The sequence below is a fragment of the Coregonus clupeaformis genome, chromosome 26, assembly GCF_020615455.1.
Source record: "Coregonus clupeaformis isolate EN_2021a chromosome 26, ASM2061545v1, whole genome shotgun sequence".
NCBI classification, from domain to species: domain Eukaryota; kingdom Metazoa; phylum Chordata; class Actinopteri; order Salmoniformes; family Salmonidae; genus Coregonus; species Coregonus clupeaformis.
Genome location: NC_059217.1, coordinates 9,474,661 through 9,498,871, shown reverse-complemented (window position 1 = coordinate 9,498,871; position 24,211 = coordinate 9,474,661). Strand labels below are relative to the sequence as shown.

Here is a 24,211-nt window from a genome sequence, read left to right as displayed (position 1 = left end):
CCCTTGAGCAAGGCACTTAACCCTAATTGCTCCTGTAAGTCGCTCTGGATAAGAGCGTCTGCTAAATGACTAAAATGTAAATGTAATTATGGAGGCTCAATGGCATTCCGCTACAAAAGGACTGCCCAACCCAGTTCCTGGAGAGCTACAAGTTCTGTAGGTTTTTGCTCCAACCCTAATCTAGCACACCTGAGGGTAGTGCGTACGGCCCAGTACATCACTGGGGCCAAGCTTCCTGCCATCCAGGACCTCTATACCAGGCGGTGTCAGAGGAAGTCCCTAAAAATGGTATAAGACTCCAGCCACCCTAGTCATAGACTGTTACCGCACGGCAAGCGGTACCGGCGTGCCGAGTATAGGTCCAAAAGGCTTCTTAGCAGCTTCTACCCCCAAGCCATAAGACTCCTGAACAGCTAATCATGGCTACCCGGACTATTTGCCTCTTTTACGCTGCTGCTACTCTGTTTATTATTTATGCATAGTCACTTTAACTCTACCCACATGTACATATTACCTCAATTACCTCGACTAACCGGTGACCCGCACATTTATTCTGTACCGGTACCCCCTGTATATAGCCTTCCTACTGTTATTTTACTGCTGCTCTATAATTATTTGTTATTTTTTACTTAACACTTTTTTTTTTTTTCTTAAAAACTGCATTGTTGGTTAAGGGCTTGTAAGTAAGCATTTCACTGTAAGGTCTACACCTGTTGTATTCGGCGCATGTGGCAAATAAAATTTGATTTGATTTGATTGTAATAATTAGCAGGTTGATAAGATGAATCAGGTTAATAATACCTGGGGTTGGAGCGAAAACCTACAGGAGGGTAGATCTAGTAAAGTACTGTATAACCTAAGTGCTGTATATATATTTTTTAATCTCTGGCTCATGAACACATTTTGAGGCGTGCCTTGTAAGAGGCTATATTTGTTGCGCCCATTAGTGAGAATGCTTTACCCCACAGAATACAGTAATATACCATTTAAATATATATATATATTCTTCCTGTACATCTACAGTAACTTACTGGCTACTGTGCTGACAGTAATTTACTGTAATTCAGTACCACCCCATAGAATACAGTACCATACTGTAGTGATGGGGAAATGAAGCTTCCTGAAGCATTGAGCATTTCCAGCTAATTGTGTCGAAAAGTGATTCGTTACTCGAGGCTTTGATCAACACAGTGGCACCTGCTGGTCAAAATAATTTAGAGCAGCCATATTATTATAGACAACGTCCCACACGCTGTAGCGCATGCACAGTGTGGCCTTTTTATCTTCTACCTAAACCAATACCAAACCAATCAGGTGGTTGTTCGACGAAACAAAGCTTCGGACATCATTGATCACATGCTTCTGATAAAGCGATACAAGCATCGGCACACTGCTTCGAAAAAACTGCTTTAAGATTTCAACGCATGCTTTGGATCTCCGGTATCAAATTTAACATCCCTACTATACAGAATTGTTTTATGTAAAAACCTTTTCCTGTAAATCTACAGTAATTTACTGGCTACTGTGCTGCCAGTAATTGACTGTAATTCAGTACCACCCCCACAGAATACGTTACCATATTGTAATTTTGGAACAGCAAATACCTTTTGTGGGTGCATGGTATCGCTATGGTCCATTAACACATTCTGAGGTGTGCCTTGTAAGAGGCTATACTTGTTGCACCCGTTAGTGAGAGTGCTGTACCAATTTAAGTGATATGTGGTAGTAGTTCCCTAACTTTTAAGTATATATAGGAAACAGATCAGAGTGGCAGCAAGTCTCAAACCTTTACTGGTTGAGTATTTAGCTATGTCCTTTTGATCTGTGTTGCCCTATAGTCACTGCTGGTTTAGAAGCCTTTGTTAAGGCCTCTACAGGTGCAAGTGATATAAAACGCAAAATATGACTTGGTATGCTGTAAATTATATAATTACATATTCACTGTTAGCAATTGCTGTTATTTTATTAGAATTTAACAATAAAGTGCTGTTTTGCTCTATATTTACTGCGGCATTCTGTAAATGATGGTGTGTTGTAGAGACATTTTGTGGGAGGGGAAAGAATCTCTGGCTCATTAACATATTTTGAGGCGTGCCTTGTAATCGGCTATATTTGTTGCACCCATTAATGAGAATGCTGTACCAACTGAACTGATATGTGGTTGTAGTGTACTAAAAATGTAAAGTATATTGGGGACAGATCAGAGTAATAACTGGTCATAAACAGCAAATGGTTGAATATTAAGCTGTGTCATGTAATCACAGACAGCTTGGGAGCCTTTGTTAAATCCTACTAATCTCATGTGGTTACAGTAATGTACTGTAAAATATGATTACAGTGGCATTCACTTTCTTACAGTATTGTACTGTGTCATTGCTCTGCCTTTTACAGTGACTTACAGGACGCTGAAGGCACGTTACCGTCAATATTACAGTAACATACTTTGCACTAATGATGGGGAAACAAAGCTTCCGGAAGCATTGAGGTTTTCCAGCCGATTGTGTAGAAAATAGGTTCATTACTTGAGGCTTTGATCAACACAATAATTTAGAGCAGCCACATTTTTATAGATGATGTCCCACACCCTGTTGCACGTGCGCAGCATAGCCTTTTTGTCTTTTACCAAACCAATAACGTGGTTGTCGACGAAACAAAGTTTCGGACGTCATTGATCACGTGCTTCTGATAAAGTGATACAGGTATCAGCACACTGCTTAGCGATTTCGACACATGGCTCGGAGCTCCAGTATCAAACATAACATCACTATTTTGCACTAGCCAGACACGGGAAAAGCTACATCAAAAAGGTATCTTGTAACAAATACAGGACATTTCGAAGACCAATGCATCCTTAATTACAAAAACATTCCCAGTAACAGCTACAGAAACCTTTTACTTGCTATTACTTTTTTGTCAACCTTAGATGAATGCACTGATTGTAAATCACTCTGGACATGAGCATCTGCTAAATGACCAAAATTTGAATGTTAAAAATGAGCATTTGCAAAGCACCACTGCCGGGTATTATTCTAATGAGCTCCACCCTCAAACTATTTGTATTTTGATCAAATTTGGCCTTGTTTGGGGACGGAGGTCATTAGAATAATACCCAGCAGTGTGCTTTGCAAATGTTCATTTTTACATTTACAGTTACATTTTGGTCATTTAGCAGACGCTTTTATCCAGAGCGACTTACAGTCAGTGTATTAAACTAAGGTAAACAAAAATATACCACAGTCATAGCAAGTAAAAAGATGATGTTACCATTACTGAGAATGTTGTAGTTAACCGGGCTACTTGCTAGTATATATTTGTTTTAGAAAACACAAAATACATATGTTCTAATTAAACTTTTACAAAATAGGTTACATTAATTGTGGTTCAGGCCAGTGAAATACAAATTACAAAATAGGTATTGATAATATTGAAATACCTATATCAAATACATGTAACAGGACTTACTGCCTATCGTTGGCACTAGCTACCTGCACTGTAAATCTGCAACAGTTAACTAACCACTGTGCTTCCAGTAATGCAATGTACATTCTAGAAATACAGAAAGTTACTATAGTCAGGAGTTCCAGTAATATGCAGTACATTTGTGTTAAATTTTTTGACATTTTAGTCATTTAGCAGACACTTTTATCAAGAGCGACTTACAATTAGTGAGTGCATACATTTTTCATACTGGTCCCCCGTGGGGTTACAGCAAAGGTCCTGTACATTTACAGTAATTTAATGACTTCTGTGCTGCCAGTTATTTACTGTAAATTGACAGTGACATACTGGCTACTGTGCTGCCAGTAATTTACTGTAAAAATTACAGGACATCTTTTACAGTGCAGCAATAGTGGTCCCATCTCGCTGCAATATTCTCTGACGGTATATTCTCCAGCTCTCAACATGAAAAAATACAGCCTCCCGAGTGGTGCAGCGGTCTAAGGCACTGCATTGCTAGTGCTTGAGGCGTCACTACAGACCACTTTCAGTTATTTGAAAAGGAAATAATCTCCCATTTATCACTTTTTCTAAAACAAGCCATTGAAAGTTGGTTTCAATTTAATCCTCCAGAAACGACAGAACAAATAATGCAAGAAATATTGTGGTTAAACTCAAATTACTAATTGATAAAAAATAAATAAATAAAATGTTTAAAAAAGGTATATTCTTCGTAAATTATATCATAGGTAGGACTGGTGGAGTTATGTCGCACATGCAGCTAACAAAAACATATGGAAATGTCTGCTCTACCCAAAATTAAAACCAAATAATTGCAGCATTACCGCAAAATTGGAAGAGGAAAGTGGAAGGGGGAAAAAGTAAGGAACTTGTCTGTCGGTCCTGCATTAAAGAACATAATTGATTAAAGAAGAATGTTATTTATATGGGGGATACAATCTTCCCAGCTCTGCAGATTTTGCTGCGAAGAGACAGAATCATTAGATCATTTGTTTTGGTACTGTCCATTTGTAGCTTGTTTTTGGTCACAGGTCCCGGAATGGCTGAAGGATTGCAATATTTACCTGGAGCTAACCCTGCAGATAGCACTACTGGGTGATCTGAAAGGTCATAGTCAATCGATCAATAATATAATAATACTTTTAGCAAAAATGTTTATTTTCAATTTACAATCTGTGGAAACACTGAGAATAGAAGGGTTCAGAACTTTTGTGAAACATCACAGTACAGTTGAAAAATATATGGGAAATAGAAATCCAATACGGATGGTGTTAAGAGATAGATGGGAGGTGTTGAATGGAGCTGAAGGATGGGACTAATAACAACTAACAACAACTAATAACAACAAGTTAACTAATGTAAAGCATACTGTATCCATAATAAGTATATGGGTTATAGGTTGAGAGCTTTTGTGAAAGAGCACAGTTAGAAAGATATGGCATATCAAGGCTAACCGGATGGACATCATGAAAATGATCGGAGAGGTTGAGGGTAGAGGAAATTCAGGAGTAAAAACAAACCAAATAGAATTATTGTAAAATTGACTGTGTCCATAAAATGTATATAGTATGTATAAGCTGGAAGTAGAGGCCTAAGCGTTGTAGTTCACTAGTATACTCCAATTAGGGAAGGGGTGGTGGGGTTGGAAAGTAATAAAGGGAAATATATATTTTTAAAGGATATGTATATATATATATGTATGTATATGTATTTATATGTATGTATGTGTATATGTATGTGTATGTATATGTGTATGTATATATACATATATTTGCGAGAAAAAAAACATATGGGGATTGGAAGTGATGCAGACAATTACATTGACGGAAGTTACAATCTATCTGCAATATTAAAGCTGATCTACCCCCCCACCCAAAAACAACAACAAATTTTATATTTTTTAAAACCATTAATAAATAAACCAACGTAGCCAAATAAATGATAACCCATGTTTGTGTAAACAAGTAGCCTCTTTTGAAGCCTAAGAAAACAACGAATTTAATGTCCATATAACCATTTGAAAACCACCCACCAAAAAATACACGAAAAAAGTACAAATAAAAAGAGGAAATGAAAATTGTTACAGAGACAAGTCAATCGGATAAATTGATATAGGCTAGTGACCAATAGCCTTTTTTCATGTCACCATATTAATGGCTTAAAATATGAACATTAATGCCATCAAAAGTTTCGTGTTTTTCTGATGATGCGACATTACTTTGTAACCCTGTAATAAAAAGTCACATTCTTACCGGTCGCAGTCATCTCTAGAACGGCCTGGAGTAGCATGATGGCCCGGAGAATGTTGAGTTGACATCTCGGAAGACGGTCGGTCACTGTTGCCCGATCAGGATACATTCCCCCGATTATATTCTAATACCTTTACATCCACTACAACCGTAAGCGCACGTGCAAACGTTGATTTAAAAAGAAAAGACACAAAAATGTATATAAGAACTGTCCACGCACTCGTCCTTTATCCCGTGTCTGTGTGTAATGGAAGCACGAAGTTCTCTCTCTTTCCCTCTCTCCTTCTCTCTCCCTGCCCGAGTCCCACTACTTTCCTTCGCGCTCTCAGCGCACGCTTCCAAAACTTCGATGCGGTGTGCGGCTTGCCTTGCACGAGCCATCTGACTCTGATTAGTGTTGGATGTGTCGCCACCATGTGTTGAAAATACATCTTTCTTTGTACAAGACCTCCAAGTCTTCAGATCGCGCCTACTGTATTTGCACATACCGTTTATGACTTATTCATTGAGTATATAGTTTATTACAATATTCATTCACATAGGACTATATTAGCAGACAATCTAGCCTATTAGCCTGTAATGCTGTATATGAAGCAAAGCTGGATCAAAAGTAGGCCTACTTCAGGTATTGCAAAGGTGTGCGTAAATAATTTAATCATACTACAAAATCGTATCAACAGTTCCAATTCGCCTACGATAGACTACACTACTGCAATATGACACCTTTCTTCAAACATATTTTTAACATAAGAAAGACACAAGTAGGTTGATTTGGGTGAAAGAAATGACTCCAGTACACTCTAAAAAATGCTGTGTTAAAAACAACCCAATTTGAGTAAATATTGGACAGAACACACATTGGGTTATTTTGACCCAGCCAGTTGAGTCACAAACAACCCATTGTTTTATTTAAATTGGATTGTTGATGCTGGGTTATTGTGCTATGATCCACCAGGTCAGATCAGAAGACTGGAGGTGTGGCTTAGTAGGGGCGTGGCTTTCATTAATGTTGTTTTTGGCCACCCGTGAGAGTACATGTCAATTCACATTATCTGTTCAGTTGTATTGTCAAGGCATGTTAAGGTTGAGCACTGATGTGTGTAAGTTTAATAAGGCTTGTGCAAGAATACAAGTTCTGTAACTGCCTAAGCCAGGGTTTCCCAAATGTTGTTTCTTGGAACCCTAAGGGGTGCACATTTAGGATTTTACCCTAGCACTACACAGCTGATTCAACTAATCATCAAGAGTTGATCTTTAGAATCAGCTTTGTAGTATTAGGGCAAAAACCAAAATGTGCACTCAGATCTTGGGAAACAGTTGCTGAAGCATATCCCAATGTTGTGATGATTAGTACTTTGTTATGATATTAAAATATGTGTGGGCCTCCCGAGTGGTGCAGCGGTCTAAGGCACTGCATCCCATGTCAAGAAGCAGTGCAGCTTGGGACAAGACTGTAACTAACAATTGGGGAGAAAAAGGGGTAAAAGTACAAAAATTAAAATTGGCAGTGTACAAATTTAACATGACATACATGAATGACATTTACTCTCATAGGTGGCCAAAATAACTATCTGAAAGCCACGCTCCCAATAGGCCACGCCTTTGGATTACCCAAACATAGGTTAATTTAACCATCAGTCAGGGTTTTATTCACTTTTCATGCTGGGGTGACCCAGCAGATGGGTATTTTTTTATGTAATCCATAGGTTATTTTCAGGAGGCGTGGCCTATTGGGAGCATGGCTTTCAGATATTGTAATATACAGTTATTAACATTAATATTTAAATATCATAACAAAGTAGTAAATATCCCAACATTGGGATACACATAGGCACTTGAGGCACTCAACTTGTGTAAGCCTCATTAATGTACAAAATTGTCAGTACTAAACCTTCACGCGTTGACAATACAGCAAAACAGATGAACCGGAATTACATTTACTCTCTGAAAAATAACTATCTGAAAGCCTCCAGATCTGACTCGGTGGATCATTTCCATTTTAGTCATTTAGCAGACACTCTTATCCAGAGCGACTTACAGTTAGTGAGTGCATACATTATTTTTGTAATTTTTTTACATACTGGCCCCACGTGGGAATCGAACCCACAACCCTGGCATTGCAAACACCATGCTCTAACAACTGAGCTACATCCCTGCCGGCCATTCCCTACCCTGGACGACACAGGGCCAATTGTGCGCCGCCCCATGGGTCTCCCGGTCGCGGACGGCTACGACAGAGCCTGGATTCAAACCAGGATCTCTAGTGGCACAGCTAGCACTGCGATGCAGTGCCTTAGACCACTGCGCCATTCCGGAGATCATCGCTCAATAACCCAACTAAGTGACCCAACGTGTGTTCTGTCCACTATTTAGCCAGCGCTGGGTTGTTTTTAACCCAGCATTTTTTTTTGTGTATACACAATGTTGGGGCAGAACTAAGAGGTTGAAATTTATAACACATGGAATGAGACATCACACACTGAATCCACCCAGGGCCAAATATTGTAGAGTTTACAGGCTAGGCTAGAGGTTATTCATTATTTTCTGAACAGGGGAAGGTAGATTAAGGGAAAGAGAGGGGAGTAATGTGGTTATAATCAATTCCAAACCTTTCTAAAAGCACATAACCATCTCCCAACTATACACCTGGTTTAATTTTACCCTACACACTTCACGCTTCAGACACACACTTTATCAGTGTCAAAGTCATGTTTCTAGATACTGAGGGGGAGAGAAAAGTGAATGGTAGCAATTTAGCATCTCCGGGTCCCACATCCTGCCTACTCCTGCTCGATAGGCCATCTGGCGGCAGAGTAGCATGGCGGGAGCCGGTTGAGCGCTCCAACGTTTGAAGTGACGGGGCTGGGATGACTCACGAGCCCACCATTTCACGTCCCATTTCCCCACTCCTTGTCAGCCCTGGCTTGCTGGCTGGGACCCATGGCAGCCTATATAACCTGATCAAAACCTTCCCACTCCCCCAGACAGTATTCTTTGGTAAGGTAGTTTGGTTCTGATATAGTATAAGACAGATAGGGATTGTCAGTGGATCTTCTGGAGTGGTTTCAGCATTCCTATATAAACCCCAGCCCCTTGGCATGCCTCTAACATGTGTATGAAAGACTAAAGAACGGATGGTTGTTTGATGAAAGGGAGAGATGTTAGGATAATATGGTGAAATCCATAGTTACCATAATGACACACCATTGAATTGACACACACACTCTCACACACACACACACATTCTCTCTCTCACACACACACACACACACACACACACACACACACACACACACACACACACACACACACACACACACACACACAGTGTCTCAAAGGCATATTATTCATGACAATGACCTCTATTAACTGAAAATTAAATGTAAGGTTACTTGCGTAACCCCGGTTCTCTGATATTATGAATGAGATATCTCACTGTGGGATTCACCACAATCTCTAAGTAGCTCGAAGAATCAATCAGACACGTCTGTCGAATGAGGGAGCCCCTCCCATCATGCTGAAGAGCCATTCGTCCGCCCTCTGGATCATTCTCAAGCATGCCGAACTTCCTCACACTCTTAGAGTAGGGGAATGTGGTGAGATATCAGAGAATATATCGGAGAACTGGTCTTACACAAGATATCTCACAGTGGAATATGGCCAACTCCCGTATTGCACATGCTCTCCAAAGCCAGGCACATATCAACCCTCACAGTACAGTATGCGCCAATGAAGGTGCAGTGACGTCTAGTCGGTATAAACTCATAAAAGTATGAGGGGATGCCCAACACTACTTCTCAGAAAACACACCACATGTTTCCATGTGTAGGAGGACCCCTAGCACTATGGATAGTCTCAATGACTCCGAGAGGCAGGCCTGTCGAAACCAGATTTAACTTCTCACGGGCCAGGCCCGTAGGGCCATGGCGTCAGGGGGAGGGTGGAAAATCTCTCAGTTCACTTGGGTCAGCAGATCCCTGCGTAACGGGAGTTATCAAGGCTCATTGCTATCCAGAGCTTGCCTTGCCATCAAGGGGCTACCAAGATGAGGGATAAGCCTTCTTCCCTTACTCTGGCTAGAGTGGGGAGTATGCCAGCGCGTCCACCCCCAGTGGTGCGTTCCCTGCTAGTGCAAAGAACAACAGGCAGTGCGTGTACAGCTGCTTGACTGTACCTCTCCAAGATGTCTTTCACCAGTTGGGGATGAAATCTCCAGTCCCCGTGATGGGGATTCCCTCTGGACAAGTCTGCTCCTATGTTCAGAAAGCCTGGGACATGAGTCACGCGTATGGACAGTAGATCTGCTCCACAGAATAATCCTCCTAGATAGTCTGTGTAAGTTGTTGATTGTCCGAATTGTCTTATTGTCCTTTCTGATCAAAACATGACAATTCCGAAGGGAGTGTAGAAAGTGTTTCAGTAAAACAACAAAAAAACAACGTCAGCAATTCAAGTTAATTTATGTCAGTTATGCGGAGATGTGGGGGTCCACACTCCATTTATCGCATTCCACTCATGAACTGCGCCTCAGCCCATGAGAGACGCATCTATCTTCACCACTTTCCTTGTTGCCACTACTCCTAGGGGAGTGCCAAGAACGAAGATCAAAGGCCTCTTCCAGTGGCGGGGAGCTAAGAGACATGCGAAGGTCACCTTTATCTGACGATTGAGGTGACGCCGTATACACAGACGTTGACCAAACACATAGCACTGGAAGTCTCTCATCCTCAGTAGGCGTAGAGGTACTACTGAGATGGTGGACGTCACCAACCTCAGCACTCGGAGGCACGTCCTGAATGTGACCGAGCGCCCCCTGTGGGACAGGGGGAGGCACTGTCAGAACGACGCGATGCGGTCATCCGAGAGTGTTGCCTGGTAAGAGACAATCCAGCATTACGCCTAAGTATTCTATTCTCTGTGTTGGCATCAAACAGCTATTTTTCTGATTGATCTTGAACCCTAGCTAGGAGAGGTGGGTTACAAGGGAAGTCGTGTCTCATACCGCTTTCTCCCCGGATGGGGAGCAAAGCAGGTAATCGTCTATGTAGGCGGAGACTCTCAGCCCCTTGTTTCTCAGGGTTGTGAGGGCTGCCTCTATATACTTGCTGAACGGTTGGGGATCTAGCGCTAGCCTTGCCTTGAAAAGCAAACCTTAGAAACCTCCTGTGTGCTGGCAGGATGCTTATGTGAAAATAAGCATCCTGCAGGTCAACTAAGGTGAACCAGTCGCTTCGACAAATAGTGCGAGACAGCACTTTGAACATAAGCATACGGAACGTGAAGTTCGTAAGATAGCTGTTGAGGACCCGTAGGTGCAGAATGGGATGAACCCCTCCCCCTTTTTGGGGAACTAGGAAGTACCGGGTTGTAAAAGCCGAGGTGGCTCTCTGCCGCTGGCATCGCCCTGAGAGCCCCTTTGCGTAATAGAGAGGAGATTTCCTGCTCTAGTATGCATGCCGAGTTGCCAGTCGCTACTGATTCCAAAATTCCATTGAAAATGGGTGGACACAGAGTGAACTGCAGTCTGTACCCCTTTGTAACCTTGGACCAGACCCATGGCTGGACTGCACATGCGTGGAACATGGGGACAGTGCTTGGTGCCGATTGACAATTAGTCTTCCTGCCCTGGCTGCTTGAACTAGAGCCAGGGGGACAGCCGTGGCACAGAGTGCACTCGTGGGCAGAGTGGATTCCCGCTGTCTTCCATGAGAGCAAACACATGAGAATGGGTTGTTGCAGAAAGGGAAGGGTTCTAGGAGCAGAGATGTGCCTCTCCCCCAGAGGTAGCAGGCCAGGACACGGGGTGAACTGTTGGCTGCCCCTCTCTGCCACAGGGAGCGTACTCCTATGTTGACTGCCCCTTCTTCCCTGCAGGGGAAACAAATGGGCGGGACCTCGATGCGGCTGCACTGTTGGCCCCTGTTTAGGGATCCGAACTGTGGGGTTGATGCCCGCTACGTCTCTGGAGCCTTGGCTCATGGAGGGTTAGGCCGGGTAGCCACGATTCCCAGGTCTACGGGGCAGGCAGAAGATGAAGGCTTCACACTTCTGCAGCATGGCCGCGACAGCCGGCCCAAATAGGTTCCTTCGGCTCAACAAGACCATCAAGGAAATCTGCTTTCTCCTTGTCTGACAGGCTGGACAAGCTGAGCCACAATGCTCTCTCCCCTACCACTGTAAGGCTCATGGCACGGCCACAGCCTTGAATGGCGCCCCTGGATGCTCAGAGGTGATGACACAGATCTCATCCCAAGGGTCTGGGTTAGGCTTACCGATAGCTAGGACATTATGCATCTAGCATCAAATTGGCCTGGTAAGCCAGCAGTAGTGACGTAACATTCAATGCCCGTACAGAACGTGCAGCAGACACGTAGACCCTTTGGTAGATAGATGCGGAGAAGCGGTCCGTCTTACCAAGGCAAAAAGTGCCTGTTAGTGACAAGGCACTGGGGTTGAGGTGGTTGTCCTTGACATTCATGCTGGCAAAAAGTATAGTTTGGACCTTGCCAGTCAAGGGTTCGTCCCAATTGCATTTGGCTTCCGCCACGCAAGTTGGGATAGCTGTGAGGAGTTAATTGCCTGAGACGGTGCAAGAGGGGAGTTTCCTCCCTTCGTACCAGTCCCTCTCTGTGCTGCCACCCCCCACGTGTTCGGGCCACTCAATATGGAGTCTGGTCGCTGCCCGTTTGCAGAGGTCAATGAGTGAATATCTGTCATCCGCCATCAATGCCCCGCTAAGGGTGGAAGAGCGCCTAGAGGTAACGGCTTGCGCCTCCTCGTCCTCTTCCTCCTCCACTGCCTGGAGGAGGTCAGTCATGCCCTTGCCATCATCTTCGTCAGTGATGAGGTCCCATTTTCCCTCCTCTGGAGCCAATCCCTGGAAAAGTGGGTGAAGGTCCTTGGGATAGCCATCCATGATGTCAGCCCATGAGGGTTGAGTCTGTGAGGTAGTCTCCCTGCTCGAAGACAGTGTGGGAGACTAACCATGTTGGGCTGCTCTGCGCACTCTTTGTTGGAAGGTGTTAGCAGCAGAATTCCCACGATGGATGCATGACCGGGTGTCGTCGAACGCTGCTTCCGCATGTTCGAGACCCAGGCAGATGACATACAAGGGGGCCCCACATGGGCACGGGTGTGCTGGGACAGGGGCCTTGCTTGGTACCCCTTGGGCTGAGCTAGCAGGCTCCATGGCTCCAAAAAACTGCTAATCTGAGAACAAAGTGAAACGTATTTAGGGTTTGCCACTTGGGCTAGTAGCCTAGCTAGTTAGCACAGTGCTAGCAAGAGAAGCTAATCCTTTAACAATGTGAAGTTAGCTATCGTTTGCATAGCTAGTTAGCACAAAGTTAGCTGAAGGAAGCTAGCGCTATGTTGGTCTTGCGATTAACAAAAGTGTGGCTCTCGACCAATAAGCAGTGAAGCTAGGACGGTCAGTCTAGTCAACGTGGCACTGTAGTGGGTTGAGGTAAATGAGAGAACGAGCTAGTAATTCTACCCTTCCAGGTAGAAAAGCTAGTTGGTAGGATAGCTAGCCTTGGGCGAGCTAGCCAGGTTAGCTAAGCCTTGCAGCAGCTATCCGTGTGCTACCACAGCAGCTACCGCATGCTAGCTACCACAGGAGACAAAAGGAAGAAAAAGAGGCAAAGCTAATTCTTACCTAAAGCTAAAACTTTCCTTGCTGTAAAGTCACACAACACAAAGCTGAAAAACCTGCATTCAGCAGTGTAACCTCATCTGCACACCTGTGAACAGTTAAACAGGAAAACAGATCAAGTTGTGTTGAGGAGAGCTAGAGTAGAACTCTTCTGTGGGCAAGAGAGGTGAGAATGATCCAGCGGGCGTGCGAGTGGCTCTTTACTATGAGGGGAGGGGCTCCCTCATACGCCACTTGACCTGTCCGTCTTTGACAGATGTGTATGATAGGTTCTTCGAGCTATGTAACAATTCTGGTGAATCAAAACAAATAATTGAAAGAAAAAATATAAACGCAAAATGTAAAGTGTTGGTCCCATGATTCATGAGCTGAAATAAAATATCCCAGAAGTGTTCCATACGCACAATTAAGCTTATTTCTCTCAAATGTTGTGCATACATTTGTTTACATCCCTGTTAGAGAGCATTTATCCTTTGCCAAGATAATCCATCCACCTGACAGGTGTGGCATATCAAGAAGCTGATTAAACAGCATGATCATTATACAGGTGCACCTTGTGCTGGGGACAATAAAAGGCCACTCCAAAATGTGCAGTTACGAGTTTTGAGGGAGCGTGCAATTGGCATGCTGACTGCAGGAATGTCCACCAGAGCTGCTGACAGAAAATGTAATGTTAATTTCTCTACCATAAATCAACGTTGTTTTAGAGAATTTGGCAGTACGTCCAACTGGCCTCACAACCGCAGACCACATGTATGGCGTTGTGTGGGTGAGCAGTTTGCTGATGTCAACGTTGTGAACAGAGTGCTCCATGGTGGCGGTGGGGTTATGGTATGGGCAGGAATAAGCTACGGACAACGAACACAACTGCATTTTATCGATGGCAATTTGAATGCACAGAGAAACCGTGACGAGATCCTGAGGCCCATTGTCGTGCCATTCCTCCGCCGCCATCACCTCATGTTTCAGCATGATAATGCATGGCCCCATGTTGCAAGGATCGCTACACAATTCCTGGAAGCTGGAAATGTCCCAGTTCTTCCATGGCCTGTATACTCACCAGACATGTCACCCATTGAGCATGTTTGGTATGCTCTGGATCGTTGTGTACAACAGCGTGTTCCAGTTCCCGCCAATATCCAGCAACTTTGCACAGCCATTGAAGAGAAGTGGGACAACATTCCACAGGCCACAATCAACAGCCTGATCAACTATACGTGACGGAGATGTGTCACGCTGCATGAGGCAAATGGTGGTCACAACAGATACTGACTGGTTTTCTGATCCACGACCATACCTTTTTTAAAGGTATCTGTGACCAACAGATGCATATCTGTATTCCCAGTATTATTTCAATTGACTGATTTCCTTACATGAACTGTAACTCAGTAAAATCGTTGAAATTGTTGAATGTTGCGTTTATATATGTTTTCAGTATAAATCATGTAATGATGATAGATAATTCTCTGCTCCAGTCCAGTCCAATTACCATAACTGTTTGATTACAAACACACAAAATAAAGACACAGGAAAATCTTCATAAAGTAACAAGATGGTTTTGTATGAACTGTGTTAGCACTTTGTGCTCCATTCTGTCAATGGATGACAATAGATTAGGATGGGCTGACACAACCTCTGATGATGTTGTTTCAGAGCAACATCGACAGACACCAGATGGGAATGAAAAGATGATGATCCACCTCTCTCTCTCTCTCTCTCTCTCTCTCTCTCTCTCTCTCTCTCTCTCTCTCTCTCTCTCTCTCTCTCTCTCTCTCTCTCTCTCTCTCTCTCTCTCTCTCTCTCTCTCTCTCTCTCTCTCTCTCTCTCTCTCTCTCTCTCTCTCTCTCTCTCTCTCTCTCTCTCTCAGAGACCTACTAGAGCAGCACTGCCCCCTCAAGATTCTGAGCCTACCTGGCAGGGTTGGTCCTACAAAGCCAGAGCCCCCTGATGGGAGAGCATTATATACAAGGAAATTCTCAAAGCTGCTAATGAGAACCTTGACGACCTTGTACCTAGCCGGTGGAGATTCCGGTGGGGTACAAGGTGGTGGCAGTGCTGGCGACACTGCCGGCAGTAACCCATGGGGAGGGGGTCACACTCGGACAATCAGAGAAGGGGCATATTATAAATGGTTACAACTATGGCTCATTAAAAGGTTACAACAGGGGATTCATGTTTTCTTTTAAATCCACAACTTGAATCCCTCCACAGCCTCATAGAGGATCTAGATACATTTTCTAACCTCTCTGGATTACAACCAAATTATGATCAATGTACTATATTACATATTGGATCACTAAAAAATAATAAATGTACATTACCATGTAGTTTACCAATAAAATGGTCTGATGGTGATGTGGATATACTCGGAATACATATCCCAAATGAAATAAATGATCTCACTCAAATACATTTTAATAGAAAGTCATCAAAAATAGATAAGATCTTGCTACCATGGAAAGGTAAATACCTGTCTATTTGTGGAAAAATCACCCTGATTAACTCTTTAGTATTATCCCAGTGTCCCTATTTTCTTATGGTCTTGCCTACGCCTAGCGAACAGTTTTTTAAATTATATGAGAAATAAATATTCCATTTAATTTGGAACGGCAAGCCAGACAAAATTAAACAGGCCTATTTATATAATGAATATAAATTCTGAGGACAGAAATTATTAAATAGTAAAGCATTAGACCTATCACTAAAAGCTTCAGTCATACAAAAGTTATACTTAAATCCGAACTGGTTCTCTAGCAAATTAGTAAGATTGTCTCACCCCATGTTCAAGAATGGCCTTTTTCCCTTTATTCAGATTACAACCTGAATAACTTTCAGTTATTTGAAAAGGAAATAATCTCTCAAATATCACTATTTCTAAAACAAGCCATAGAAAGTTGGTTGCAATTTCAATTTAATCCTCCAGAAACAACAGAACAAATAATGCAACAAATATTGTGGTTAAACTCAAATATGCTAACTGATAAAAAACCATTATATATATATATAAAATGTTTAAAAAAGGTATTATCTTCTAAATTATATCATAGGTAGGACTGGTGGAGTTATGTCGCACATGCAGCTAACAAAAATATATGGAAATGCTCTACCCAAAATTAAAACCAAATAATTGCAGCATTAATGCAAAAATGGAAGAGGAAAATGGAAGGGGGGAAAAGTAAGGAACTTATCTGTCGGCCCTGCATTAAAGAACATAATTGGTTAAAGAAAATTGTGATAAATAAAAAAGTATACCAGTTTCATTTCAGGACCAAAGGATTGACAGCCGTAGTTGGAAAGATAGTTGGGAAGAGATTTTTGACGTACTGATTCCATGGCATAGTGTTTATGAACTGATACGCAAAACAACGCCGGATTCATTTTTTAAATTAAATTATTATACAAAATTCTTGTTACCAATATAATGATATTTATATGGGGGATACAATCTTCCCAGCTCTGCAGATTTTGCTGCGAAGAGACAGAATCATTAGATAATTTGTTTTGGTAATGTCCATTTGTAGCTTGTTTTTGGACACAGGTCCAGGAATGGCTGAAGGATTGCAATATTTACCTGGAGCTAACCCTGTAGATAGCACTACTGGGTGATCAGAAAAGTCATAGTCAATCGATCAATAATATAATAATACATTTAGCAAAAATGTTTATTTTCAATTTACCATCTGTAGAAACAATGAGAATAGAAGGGTTCAGAACTTTTGTGAAACATCACAGTACAGTAGAAAAATATATGGCAAATAGAAATCCAATATGGATGGTGTTAAGAGATAGATGGGAGGTGTTTCCATGGAGCTGAAGGATGAGTCTAATAACAACTAACAACAACAAGATAACTAAGGTAAAGCATACTGTGTCCATAATAAGTATATAGGTTATAGGTTGAGAGCTTTTGTGAAAGAGCACAGTTGGAAAGATATCATGGAAATGATCGGAGAGGTTGAGGGTAGAGGAAGTTCAGGAGTAAAACAAGCAAGGTAGAATTATTGTAAAATTGACTGTGTCCATAAGGTGTATATAGTATAAGCTGGAAGTAGAGGCCTAAGCATTTTTGTTCGCTAGTTTACTCCAATTAGGGAAGGGGTGGTGGAGTTGGAAAGTAATAAAGGGAAATATATATTTTTTAAGGATGTGTATATATATGTATGTATGTGTATGTATATATATATATATATATATATATATATATATTTGCGAGAAAAAAACCATATGGGGGATTGGAAGTGATGCAGACAATTACATTGATGGAAGTGAAGAGGCAACTCTGGGATGCTGACCTTCTAGGCAGAGTTGCAAAGAAAAAGCCATATCTCAGACTGGCCAATAAAAATAAAAGATTAAGATGGGCAGTCTAAGATATGACTTTTTCTTTGCAACTCTGCCTAGAAGGTCAGCATCCCGGAGTTGCCTCTTCACTGTTGACGTTGAGACTGGTGTTTTGCGGGTACTATTTAATGAAGCTGTCAGTTGAGGACCTGTGAGGCGTCTGTTTCTCAAACTAGACACTCTAAGGTATTTGTCCTCTTGCTCAGTTGTGCACCGGGGCCTCCCACTCCTCTTTCTATTCTGGTTAGAGCCAGTCTGCACTGTTCTGTGAAGGGAGTAGTACACAGCGTTGTACGAGATCTTCAGTTTCTTGGCAATTTCTTGCATAGAATAGCCTTTATTTCTCAGAACAAGAATAGATTGACGAGTTTCAGAAGAAAGTTCTTTGTTTCTGCCCATTTTGAGCCTGTAATTGAACCCACAATTGCTGATGCTCCTGATACTCAACTAGTCTCAAGAAGGCCAGTTTTATTGCTTTTTTAATCAGCCCAACAGTTTTCAGCTGTGCTAACATAAATTGTAAAAGGGTTTTCTAATGATCAATTAGCCTTTTAAAATGATAATGTGTATGTGTCAGCCAGTGTGTAGAAGTCATTATAGGCAGACAAGGACAAGGAGAGCTGCTTCATTCAGACATACAGCAGCTGCTAGAACTCATGCCATAACATTAACCGGGGTTTAATTTATCATTGTTGGATGAAAAGGATGTTGTTGCTGCATGCATTTGATTGTGATTTTATGCCGGGGATGGGCATACACAGGATATCAATGGGGTCTGCTAATTGCACAATTATATATCAGACTAAATCCAATGATGATGGGTGGTGCATTTGTTTAGAATGTTGATGAGGTGTCTTTAAGGGAAAATAGATACAGAAATAGCCTGGTGCCAGATCTCTTTGTGCTGTTGCCAACTACTATGTTCATTGTGGCATGAGAATTAACATATGAGTTGGCAAGACCGCACAAACAGATCTGGGACCAGGCTAATGTAGGAGAGTTCCATGGAGGCACACAGTGCTGCAAGGTTCCTGTTATAGATTGTGATGAAACAAGGCCGAAAGGCTATTAAAATCTCAACACCTTCATGAGTAGCTTGTGTTGTATGAATTCAATGAGCACAGCCTTATATTGCCATAAAAGACCCCAAAAAGGATTTGGACTTATCAACAACAAAATAACATTATCGATTCCTAAAAAATTCTAGAGGTTTCATCACAAATGTCTCCCGGCAAATTGATTGATGGCTCAAGGAAAACAGGGAATGGCGAAAAACATATAATTCTGTGCAAAATTAGGTTTACAAAAAAAGAAAAAAAAGAAAATGTTTTTACTTGTTTGTATCACTTTACACATTTATTTTGGGATCCACCCCTGTAAACGTAATTTGCTTGATGACTAACAATTGGAGAAGAAGCTTCTTATTTCATACAAGGGTAGTACATTGGGCAGCAGGTAGATTTATTTTTATTTATTAGGATCCCCATTAGCTGACGCCAATGGCGACAGATAGTCTTACTGGGGTCCGACATATAACGAAAAAGACATAACAGACAAAAAACTTTACAATTTACATACATTTAAAACATTAACATGTAATGTGTGTGTGCATCTATCAGTTACACATACAGTACATGTCAGTACATACACAAAACAAGTAGGCCACATGGGGGAGAGGCGTTTTGCCGTGAGGTGTTGCTTTATTTGTTTTTTGAAACCAGGTTTGCTGTTCACTTGCGCTATATAAGATGGAAGGGAGTTCCATGCACTCATGGCTCTGTATAATACTGTAAGTTTCCTTGAATTTGATCTGGACCTGGGCACTGTGAAAAGGCCCCTGGTGGCATGTCTGATGGGCTAAGTGTGTGTGTCAGTGCTGTGTGTAAGTTGACTATGCAAACAATTTTGAATTTCCAACAGATTAATGTTTCTAATAAAAACAAGAAGTGATGCGGTCAGTCATTCCTCAACTCTTAGCCAAGACAAACTGGCATGCATAGGATTAATATTAGCCCTCTGATTATAATGAAGAGCAAGATGTGCCGCTCTGTTCTGGGCCAGCTGCAACTTAGCTACTGTAGGTCATTCTTTGCAGCACTTGACCATATGACTGGACAATAATCAAGATAAGACATATGGAAGAAGGTACTCTGGTCAGATGAGACTACAATTGAGCTTTTTGTCCATCAAGGAAAATGCTATGTCTGGTGCAAACCCAACACCTCTCATCACCCCGAAAAGCGATATTCAATGTCTGCTTTTTTTATTTTTTACCCATCTACTAATAGCTGCCCTTCTTTGTGAGGCATTGGAAAACCTCCCTGGTCTTTGCGGTTTAATCTGTGTTTGAAATTCACTGCTCGACTGAGGGACCTTACAGATAATTGTATGTGTGGGGTACAGCGATGAAGTAGTCATTCAAAAATCATGTTAAACACTATCAATGCAACTTATTATGTGACTTGTTAAGCAAAGTTTTACTGCTGAACTTATTTAGGCTTGCCATAACAAAGGGGTTGAATACTTATTGACTCAATACATTTCAGCTGTTAATTTTTTATTAATTAGTAACAAATTTGAAAAACCTCATTCCACTTCGACATTATGGGGTATTGTATGTAGGCCAGTGACAGAAAATCTCAATTTAGTCCATTTTCTATTCAGGCTGTAACACAACAAAATGTGGGAAAAATCAATGGGTGTGAATACTTTCTGAAGGCACTGTATATTGATGAGTGCTCGATGACGCCCCTCATCTCTGATTCTCCGCTGGGCGTGCAATATCAAGTGTGCCTATAGGCTATTTATTGAAGGCTATATGAAGTGCATGCTTGGAGAAGCACAGAGCGAAGTTATTTTCTAAGAACATGTACTTTTGTGCTGCTGGGATGATGTAAATAAAACTAGGCTGCATTACACACTGCAATAGATATTCCAACCCTGAGCCCTGGCCTGCTCTGCTCTTGCTGATCAAAAACTATTTTTGTGCTTCCTAACCAATGGCTGTGCTGTGTAGGCATACAGTGGGACTTCAGGAGGAGAGTCAAAGGCCTAGTCCAAAAAAGTATATAACGTGCGCGTGGACTAGCCTATGTGTTCTGTTCAGTTTGAGGAGAGCACAAAGATGAGAAGGCGGACCAGAGGTCAACTTTGATAGCTTGCTACTATTATAATTGATTATAATAAAAACAATATGTTACTTCCCCATTATGTATTTATCAGCATTACTGACCTCACAATAAGCCAGATTTGAGTAATTTATATTTTGATGCTGAAACTTGAAGCTGCAGCTGGAAATGGACAGTTCATGGTGCTGAAAGTAGGCAAATTTGAGTAGAAGTAATTCATTTCAACCGTCTACATTTTAATTTTAATTGAACATCAAGAGGGCTTTATGTTGGAGCCTATTTCTTCCTATTTAAGAAATAAGAGGAAATTAGGCTATAGGCTGCGACAGATGTAGGATCTTAATTTTAGCAAGTTTGGTACAGCAGGAAAATAATCCTGCAGCAACAGGACATGCAAATTGTTATGTGGATTATAATTAATGGACATTTTTGTTGGGGTTCATACTTTTTTCGTTATGGCAAATCAAGTCTGAAATTTCAAAGTGTAATTACAAACTTCATAAGCCTTTTAAAACCTAAAATACACTACAATTTTGCATTTCTTGTTGTGCAGGAAAATTCTCAGCAACAAAAGATCCTACATCTGTATCAATTTCTCCAACCACCATACACTCTTTAAATAGCCTACCTCTGTGTCAGTGAAGAGCTGTTAAGTTAAAACTGGACGTGAATTGAGGGGGTATGAGCGGGTATACCATAAGCCTACCTTTTATGAAAGAAAATGGCAAAAAGCATTGGCCTACCCCTTGTTAGCTTAAAGACATCCTCCAGCGATTTTTCTTTACTTTTACTGTTGAAAAGCGATATCCCAAATATAAATACAGTAAAGTACACAAACTAAAGGGTAAAACATAAGTAATTTTGCAAAATAGTGTTTTTTAGACACAACTTCAAACTTCAAGGAGTAGGGCATTTAAGGAGTTAGTCTAATGGGAATCCATGACGTCATTGGCTTCCCCCTTGCTTGATTCTGCTAAGCTCTCCAGTCGTAAAATGACGTAGAATTGCATGAAATTTTCATAAAATACAATTTTTTCTCAGACTCGCAAATACAATGATAGATTCAAGCAATGCTTTTACTATAAAGTAGGTCTTTCCACCCCTTCTCTTGTCCACAGTGGTCTGCGAACCCACAACCTTCTACTCGCAGCCCTGTGTGCTATCAAACTTCCTGCGTTACCATGTAATGCTTACAGGATGAAGAACAGTTTCTAAAACTGTATATCTAAGTCTCTGGACTGTCCTAGAAGTGAGAGCAAACAGTTGGCATGTTGTCTGCTATCCACTTAATGTTTTATTTCTTATTTTGGGAATGGGGAGGGTAACTAGTTTTTTTCAAGCGTTCAGAGAATGTTTAGTTAAAATATATGGGCCATCCATTTTCATTTCAGAGAGCTCCGATTTTCTCCAGGTAACCCTTATTATAAATAACGTGCAGTCCCTTAGCTGTGTTTCTGTAGCACATGAGATGGAGTTCGCAAAACAAATGGCCACTGGATTGATGCAAATAATCATGACATGCCTATCATTAGCATCCCTATATTTTTCCTGTTCCTTAATGCCTCATAATATGAAGTAAAACGTCCACGTTTCAAACAACCTTGCTTCAAGGTAGCCTATAGCCAAAATCCCACTCTAGAAATGTGGAGGCAATTATTTAATAAAGACTCATGTGTTATCATGTTCTAATATATAAAAAAAACGATATTTAATTGTCTAGAAGCCAAAGGAATTATCCTAGTCGAATTAGCAACCAATTATATTTGTTGCATCTTTAGATCTTCCTAAATTTCTAATGGATATTTCCATCTCTGTCCATGAAACCACTCACGTGTGCAGTGCTCATATTAGACACCCGCAAATTTCATTTTGGAACGTTCACGAGTAGACCTACCGCCATGTGCACATTGTTGCCCTTAAAATGTGAAGAAATAATAGTCACAATTTTAAGCTAAACATTCTGGTCTGTTCCATCAGCCTTATTAATTGATATGGCTTATACCACCGCTACACTATTTTGATACTCATTGTGGGAATTAAGAAGTGAATATATGCAGTATACTGAACAAAAATATAAATGCAACATGTAACGTTTTGGTGCCATGTTTCATGAGCTGAAATAAAATATCCCAGAAATGTTCCATATGCACAGAAAGCTTATTTATCTCAAATGGTGTGCACAAATCTGTTTACATCCCTGTTAGTGAGCATTTCTCCTTTGCCAAGATAATCCATCCACCTGACAGGTGTGGCATATCAAGAAGTTAATTAAACAGCATTATAATTACACAGGTGCACCTTGTGCCTGGGACAATAAAGGGCCACTAAAATGTTCAGTTTTGTCACACAACACAGATGTCTCAAGTTTTGAGGGAGAGTGCAATTGGCATGTAGACTGCAAGAATGTCCAACAGAGCTGTTGCCAGATAATTTAATGTTCATTTCTCTACCATAAGCCACCTTCAATGTCGCTTTAGAGAATTTTGCAGTACATCCAACCAGCCTCACAATCGCAGACCACGTTTAACCATGCCAGCCCAGGACCTCCACATCCGTCTTCTTCACCTGCGGGATCATCTGAGGAGGGGGAGGGGAGGTGCTGAAGAGTATTTATGTCTGTAATAAGGCCCTTTTGTGGGGAAAAACTCATTCTGATTGGCTGGGCCTGGCTCTCCAGTGGGTGTGCTGCGGCCCTGCCCAGTCATGTGAAATCCATAGATTAGGGCCTAATTAATTTATTGCAATTGACTGATTTCCTTCTATGAACCGTAACAGTAAAATCTTTGAAATTGTTGCATGTTGCATTTATATTTTTGTTCAGTATATTTTATGGAAAAGAGATGTTGTATGTTTCTGGACGATGCACCATGCTGCCTTGTGACAACATGACCAAGCGGCGCAGATTACTGTTTGTTTTGAGAAGGGCGCTCTTCCCTCATCACTTTTGCCCATTCACGTCGCAGGCCATAGACCGGTGCATCGCGGCCCAGGTTAATTGAACTCCCTGCACTTTTGGGTTTTTGACCTAACACTACACAGCTGATTCAAATAACCAAATCATCATCAAGCTTTGATTATTTGAATCAGCTGTGTAGTGCTAGGGCAAAAAACTAAACGTTCATCCGAGTTTGGGAAACCCTGTCCTAGGGCAACAAGCGTATAAGGCAGTGACGTAGGAATGTGGGATGTCCCAACTCCGCCCTTTCCTCTATGCCAAACTGATGTTCTTTACGTACAGACGTGTAAGCTGGAACATTGGTACATTGTGGGAGGCAACCCGTTTGTCTAAAGAGACTACCATCTGGGTATGTATATAGAGTACCACAGTATGAGTCATAATATCCATAAAATCTAGCGGTCAAACAGGGAAACGGTTCCAA

At 41.5% G+C, this 24,211-nt stretch overlaps 1 protein-coding gene and 1 pseudogene across 1 annotated transcript in view; both read right to left on the bottom strand.

The window, feature by feature from the left end:
• The window catches only part of LOC121540445 (inactive tyrosine-protein kinase transmembrane receptor ROR1-like), a 196,435-nt gene extending 190,418 nt beyond the window's left edge, over positions 1 to 6,017 (bottom strand). Inside the window, exon 1 of the mRNA XM_041849316.2 lies at positions 5,712 to 6,017. Coding sequence (XP_041705250.1) covers positions 5,712 to 5,817 — 106 coding nt within the window. The 5' untranslated portion in view covers positions 5,818 to 6,017. The remainder of the gene's footprint in view (positions 1 to 5,711) is intronic.
• Positions 6,018 to 10,235: 4,218 nt separating this feature from the next.
• On the bottom strand, positions 10,236 to 11,687 carry LOC121539860 (annotated as a pseudogene).
• Between the last annotated feature and the right edge of the window lie 12,524 nt (positions 11,688 to 24,211).